Source organism: Pararge aegeria, chromosome 3 (assembly GCF_905163445.1).
Source record: "Pararge aegeria chromosome 3, ilParAegt1.1, whole genome shotgun sequence".
Lineage (NCBI taxonomy): Eukaryota > Metazoa > Arthropoda > Insecta > Lepidoptera > Nymphalidae > Pararge > Pararge aegeria.
This window is the reverse complement of record NC_053182.1, coordinates 15231697-15239049: the sequence shown is the minus strand read 5'-3', so window position 1 is coordinate 15239049 and position 7353 is coordinate 15231697. Positions and strand designations below refer to the sequence as shown.

Sequence of the window (7353 nt, the reverse complement as noted above, 5' to 3'; positions counted from 1 at the left end):
GTTACGTGTTTTACAAAGAGGCAAGTTGCAATGCAGGATTGGTTAATTCCACTATAGCAATTTCCATACAAACACATAGGTAGGTAGGATAATCTATCTATTCTTCAGGTTCTATCTCGGAAATTATATTATAATATTTTCTTCAAAAAAGGAACTCAGGGTCCAGGGATAAATTAATTAAAAAAATATCTTATCAGCTAGGAAGGAACTGTCAAAGATAATTAATTAAAAAATTATTATATTATTTATGAAATTGCCAGGTACAAAAATTGAGTCGGTTTTTTTCGTGACTTATATGTACATTCCAGAATACCAATACATTCACTACTCATACTATATCTAAAACCCCAAAAAAATATGGAAATTTTAAAATATAAACATAATTTTTTATATAAGATGCCGAAATATTTGTACATATGTCCTCATGCAGCTGGCAATTTTCGTAATATTAGCCATGCCGTAATACTAGAGCAAGCTAAAAGCGGACAGATAATATAAAACGGAAAAATCTCCAATACTAGTTATTAAAAACATAGGATAGGCAGTGCTTTTACGCACGTATCAAGTTCACACCACTGTTCTTTATTGCAATCACATATTTCACAAACTGGATGCTGCAGTGCCAATTATCAAGTGATTTTTCTCTGCGGCGTGATTGTGAGTACGATGGTTCAAATGAAATGAACTAAAACTAACATGATAATGTAAGATGGATTTTAGGATACGCGAGCTTTTAGATTGGGTTTTTAGTGAAGACGGCGAGATTTTTAGGAATAGACCAAACAAGACTGAGAAATGACATAATTTAATTATAACACAATCTCTTAAGTACTTGATTGATCTATTCCCTAACCGCTTCCATGGAAACACAAGGATTGTATGTCAAGCTGAGTTTGCCTTTTTAATATATGTGTCACTTTAAATTAAGGTTGCGGTCAGGGCTTGGAAACGGGTTATTTTTTGTACCGCTAAAGGTATGTAGTATGTCTTGATTAAAATCATTCATAGCGGTTTCGTTCCTAAATAAGTTTGCTTGAATCTGTTTATAACTGAGACCGATAAAGATATTGGTTAAAGAGCGGTTTTCTTGCGTGAGCGATGACTTGGTTGATTGACCGCTTGTGTTCGAGCATAAGCAAGGCGTGGAGAGAAAGGGTCGCGTAGGCGTGCATTCATTCTAATATGTCTCTTTTCCCAAGTGCAAGAAACCAGTTAGAGAGCGGTTTTTATGACATTATTATCGATAATTGTTTCGAAACCGAGCAAACCTAAATAAAATACGGTTATTTCGAAATTGGTTTCAAGCCCTGGCGGAGACTGTCCACAATTCTGCTACTATAAATGTGAATGAACTAATCTTATTCTATTCTCGCACAGTGGACAGTCTCGCGTATCGGCCATATTGATAGATATTTATGGACAGATGCCTTAACCTTAAGGGTCCTTCAAGTGAACTGGACATAACGTTGGAATAGTTATGTAGTGTTTTGTCGCACTTCAACTGAGAGCACCTTGCGAATGTCAAAATGTGCGTGAGAGACATCTGTCTTTATCTGGACTAAAAGTATTTTAGTTATTTTTTTTAGTTAAGCCATTTAAATTCTAAAGGTTTGATAAAACATTACAAGACTATTCCGACGTTATTCTAAGTTTCTTTGTTAAGACCTACAGGGTTAAAGTCGTCGCTGCGACAGCGTGGAATGTGAGGCTGTGCATATTTAGAATAGCACCTCTGGGTAACCTGGCTTATAAGAAGGGATTTGAGGTTACGCTTTAATATGTAAGCACCGTTTTATCTCGACGGTTTAGATTGTTGTTGTGTTCAATGTCGTTAGGTGGATTGTGGGTGCTGTGTGGAGACTTTGTAGCTCAAAATATGTGCATTTAAAAGATGTTAATGTGTCAGTATCAGTGAATATGTATTTTATTTATATGAGAAAATAAATGTGTAGAAAAGTTTTGTGTTGTATATTTTGACTTTTTTTTAGAGAAACTTTTATTACATCGTCTTAGACTTTTTTGACTGTGTGTTGCATGTCGCGTGATGGTCGGCCGCGGAGTAGGGATAAAGTGACAGGCGCTCGGTAGAGCAGCCGAGGCCAATATGGCGCATCAGCCGACCTTGCCAGTGCTCCATAAAATATTGCTAACATTTATAAACTGAAACTCACGATGAAGATGGAATTGATAATAAAATGATTGAAAATAATTGAAAACGATTATAAAATATTGTTTTCAGTTTTTTTTATATGTGTATATCATCTAATTCATTGTTAAGTGTTATGTATGACGTACTCTAAAACACAGAATTCAATAAAAATATTAGTTTTAATTCCCATTTTCCAAGTATAAAATTAAGATTGATGAAACGATTTTTATACACTTAATGGAGTATAATTCTAAAAATTATAAGTTAAATATCTATAATGTGAAAAATAGTTTCACTTTTACCGTGGTTTCATATAACCATACCATCCTTTTTATTTAACTTTATATGTGAGGAGATTTTCTGGGACCCTTACTTAATGGTCAGTGACTATGTGACGGCAGAGTTCAGTATTCACCACCCCTGCTCTACCCGCGGGTATCGTACGAGGCTACTAAGGGAATCTAACGGAGAACTATCAACTGCGATAACCAATCCGTCTGCCCAGCGTGGTGGCTATGGGTAAACCCTCCTGTTGGGAGAGGCATTTATGAACTGTTATTGGCTATTGATTAACAAAATAATAAATATACTACGACAATAAACACATCGCCATCTAGCCCCAAAGTAAGCGTAGCTTGTGTTAGCGGTACTATCTTAGTACCGATACCGATTGAAGTGACGATGCAGACCAAGTTTAAGATTCAGTAGGTATGGTAGTTATTCAAACGTATACTTCAAAACTCAAAATTCAAAATTCAAAATTCATTTATTTCAAGTAGGCCTAATATAAGCACTTTTGAAACGTCAAGTCTGTCTGTGTGTAGTGACTCTACCACCGGTTCGGAAGGCAGATTCTACCGAGAAGAAGCCGGCAGGAAACTCAGCAGTTGCTCATTTCCAACATCAAAAATTTACATTTTACATTTTAACATTCATTTTTCTATCTTGTGAGAGATGAAAGCGGAGCCGGATGCTTCCAAGCAACCTTGTCATTAAGAAAATCATCAATTGACTTCAGTTATTAACCTCTCCTACTCCATTACTATGCAGTATTATACCGGAATGTTAAATCCTTGCTGGGCTCAAGTCTGTCATTGTAATTGCATCTCAGTGGTCGATCAATGACAAAATTGACAAAAAAAAAAATTATGAGAAAATAAATAGTTACAAAAAAGCAGCAGTGCACGCTTTTTTCTTAAATAATTCATTGTTAAAAAACTTTACTTTGTGGAAGCGGTGATAGCCCAGTGGTTAGGACTTTGGTTTCACTTTCTGGGGACAGAGTTCGATTCCCAGCACGCACAGCACCTCTAGCTTTTCTGAGTTATGTCCTCTTAGGCATGCAGGTTTCCTCACGATGTTTTTCTTGAAGCAAGTGATATTTTATTTACTGCGTTTTAAGTAAATAAAATATCACTTGCTTCAAGGAAAACATCGTGACGAAACCTGTATGACTGAGAGTTCATAGTGTTCTCAAGGGCGTATGAAGGCCAGCAATACGCACTGGGCCAATGTGGTGGACTTTGGCCTGAATCCTTCTCATTGTGGGAGGAGACCCGTGTCCTGTTGTGGGCCGCTAGTGGGTTGATATGATGATGATAATGAAGAATACTTATCATCACCATATAAAGTGTAAAGGCACACATAATTACCTGTTGTGATCTAGCGTCAACAAAAAAACGTTTTTTTAATTTCTTAATCATAATACTGTTTTGTCGTTGATCGACCATTGGCACACAACTGTTATAATCATCTGCAGTTTAAGCATTGTTTGTAACAAAATACCAAATTTAAAGCACTTATTTCATTTATTTGCTAATAAATTTTCTTAAGTCTAACACAGGCACTATAAGAATCCTCGCAAAACGCGTTGATAAAACACAGGCACAACACGTTCACGTGAAGAACTATAATACTATTATATAGACTCGAATTTAGTGTTTCCATCCGCCGAGACCGCGATCAACATTCAGCCCGTCACCGAGTGCACCAAGGTCCCATGAGTTTAGTCCACCTAAGCTCCATCCATTGCCCCAACTTCCAAGATTTAGGAGACCCGCGGAGTAATCATTGATAGGTGCCGCGATCGGAGCGATTTGTTCATAGACTGGTGCTGCAACCTGTTGAACGACCGGTGCAACGATTTGTTTGGTGACCACTGGGGCAAGCTGAACGGTCTGTGGATGGCTCGCACCGCCGATCCGTTTGACGATCGCGTTGAAACCGCGCGCTGCGTCCGCGGTGTATTCAACAACTCTCAAGGTACCGTCGGGCTCGGTAAGGGAGTATGAGCCCTTGACGACGTCGCCCTCTCTCACCTCGGATTGGGCTTTGTTGTCCCCGGTGGATGGGTCATTTACGGCGTAGTTGAATTCATAGCGTGGGGGGGACTGCAGGAAATATAAACTGATTAGCTAAGATCATAATGACAAAAAAAAAAACAAATACTAGTTTTGGTTTAATTAAGGTCCCGAAACTCTTAATGTCTCTCGCCTATGAGAAGAGACGTATGCCCAGCTGTGGAACATTAATAGACTGAAAATGATGATGAATGAAGGGCTCTAGTCCTGCCAAAAAGCATTTTGTGATACATTTTGACATACCTACTTTCATTCAGAGACTGACAGTTTTTACGACAAAGTGTGGCTAACCGCTTCACTCTTAGGTATGCAGGTTTCTGCACGATATTTTCCAAAGCAAGTGATATATAATTGCTTGATTAAAAGCGCTAATAACTCCAATAAGTTGAGGATTTTCCGGGTCTAAACTCGGTCACCCAGAAAGGGACCAAAAGTGTCCGCCACTAGGTTATAACCGCTAGGAGTAGTTTATAAAGCCTAAATTTCGGGGATAAGAACCTAACGCCCTTTTTGAGGATGCAAGCTATTGCTGTGCTAAATCTCATCAAGATTGATGGTAGGGTTAACCCTAACACATAACATAGGTTACAAACAAACAGATTTTATATCAATTTTAACATTTGACAAAGTACTTCAGGACTTCTGAAGACAATTCTGATCGTCATACGAATGGGAAAAACTCCTAGATAGTCCTATACTCCTAGTAGCTAGATACACATAGCATAACCATATCTCGTCAGCTGGCACCTATTTATAGGTATCATAAATCTTGTTATAATTGAGTGCGAAACAATAAAAAATACAATCAGTATCTTTTATACTCAGTAAGTAAAGCTAGTATGGATGTATAAAAGTAATAAATCTATTAAAGAGATCGCGGAAATCGTGACTGGAATCCCATAGTAGAGGATAAGTTTCAATTGCTTGAATAAATTTTATAATTTTATCATTCGTCCAATCCATACTTAACTTAATCAAACAATGTGCGCGTACACATAAATGTTTTCGCTCCGGTAGCGGAAGCAAGACTGAGTTCGCGAACAACAAGCGTGTACGCGTCGACAGGAGTCCATTGCATGCATGTGTGCGCGCACAAAAGTATACAGATGTGCGCGAACATTTCTAAAATGTTCGCGCACATTTTGTTATTGTTTGTCGGAGTGAGTCGACCAGCGTGAACATTTGTGTCATACACTGTGCGTTACAGTGCCGCACAGTTCGGCACATTGGTGGAATCGCATCTTAAGGTTCTAAGGTTCTCAAGGCGTTCTACGATTCCACACTTGGCCAGCGGGGTACACTATGGTCTAAACCTTTCTCATTCTGTAAGGAGCTCCGCACTGCATTATGCCGTTAAGCTTGTCCTCATATGAATAAGTATAAATGAATAAATACCAAAATACACACATCGCCACCTCGCCCCAAAGTAAGCGTGGCTTGTGTTATGGTTACTAAGATGACTGATAAATATTTTTATGGATGATATACATACAAATTTATACTATAATAATAAACACCCAGCCACTGAAAAACATTCATGTTCATCACATAAACATGTTCCAGTTGTGGGAATTATCATAATTGCTTACATAACTGTCCACTGCGACGACACCAAGTCCTCCGAAGCCGGATGGAGCGGCGGTCGCGGCTCCAAGAAGGCAGGCAATCTGAAATAATTAAAAAGAACGATCGAGATCATTTACTTAGGCTTCTAATTGATTAACTATCTATATCTATTGAATGGATATGTTCTGGACAGTTAAAACCTGTGAAGATAGGATACTTTAACTGCGTGGATTTGTATCAGTTGCCTCATTGCTGTTCGAACTATAAACTCAAAAACGCTATTTCGCAATAACAATATAGATTTTTTTTGGTTTTCACGCTTAGCACGGACTCATTTGCATAGGTGACTTATTTTATTATATATTATATACATATTTCTATTTTGAGTAGTTTTGCAAAATACCTTCACGATTTTACATTCATTTATTACATACGGTAAAAAGAATAAACATGTTCAGTGCCAAAGTTGCTCTACACAGACCGTGGAGTTTGAAAATCCCTGTAAAAGGCTTATTATGTCCAGCAATGGACCTCTATTAATTAATACAACGATGTTGATAATGATCACCACAAAACGCCCAACTGCTGGCACGGCCTCTCTCATTGGAAAGAGGGATTTAGAGCATAGACCCACCACGCTTCTCCAATGTGGGCTCGTGGTCTTGAACAATAATTATTATCACTGCATGTTGGTTATAATGACCGGTACCGACGTTTTTACTGACTCTGAGCTGGTATTCCGAAGTTTTAACTGAAAATCGGATAACAAACAGATCGACTCAGGGACGAACCCAGGTCCTAATTGCTAAGTTCTATCAACAATTTACCCAATCTTAAATCCATATGACAGATTGAATTTAGTATTATAGTACTATCCTTACGTTAAAGATAGATTAGCAATACTAAATTCATCTGCCATCTGAAAATTTGGTATTGGATTAGATTATTTCATTCTTTCGAGCGTAAAGCCAGAACACTGATCAAGATGATAAAATGACAGATGTGTTCTAATTCCGAAATAATGTTCCAATTAGATTTTAGATTCAAATTATTCTCGCGAACTGAGATATTAACTTAGACTCACCGCAACAAATAAAAACATTTTCACTTTTTAATTCCCTCAACTACGCACGCAGTGAAATAAGTTGCCTTGATATTTGATATGGAAGTGTAACAACGATCGATTTTATACTCGCCTCACCTATAGCTGGTGTAATTCCTGTTTATCCTTCAGCTTTTCACGCTCATTGGGTATTCGTAGACGGCTATTTCGAGCAT

The 7353-nt window shown here is 37.9% G+C and overlaps 1 protein-coding gene across 1 annotated transcript; it reads right to left on the bottom strand.

Moving 5' to 3' along the window:
- Window positions 1–4083: 4083 nt before the first annotated feature.
- Window positions 4084–7177, bottom strand: LOC120637282 (cuticle protein 7-like). Its single transcript, XM_039909043.1, has 3 exons — window positions 7160–7177; window positions 6099–6176; window positions 4084–4539 (listed from the first exon to the last, which is right to left on the bottom strand). Exons 1-3 carry the CDS (start codon window positions 7175–7177, stop codon window positions 4084–4086), a joined length of 552 nt encoding a protein of 183 aa, XP_039764977.1.
- Window positions 7178–7353: the final 176 nt, after the last annotated feature.

Coding starts and splice junctions, on each gene's coding strand:
- LOC120637282 (XM_039909043.1), bottom strand. Junction 4,540..6,098: donor TCGTCGCAGTGGACAGTTAT/GTAAGCAATTAT, acceptor TATTTCCTGCAG/TCCCCCCCACGCTATGAATT.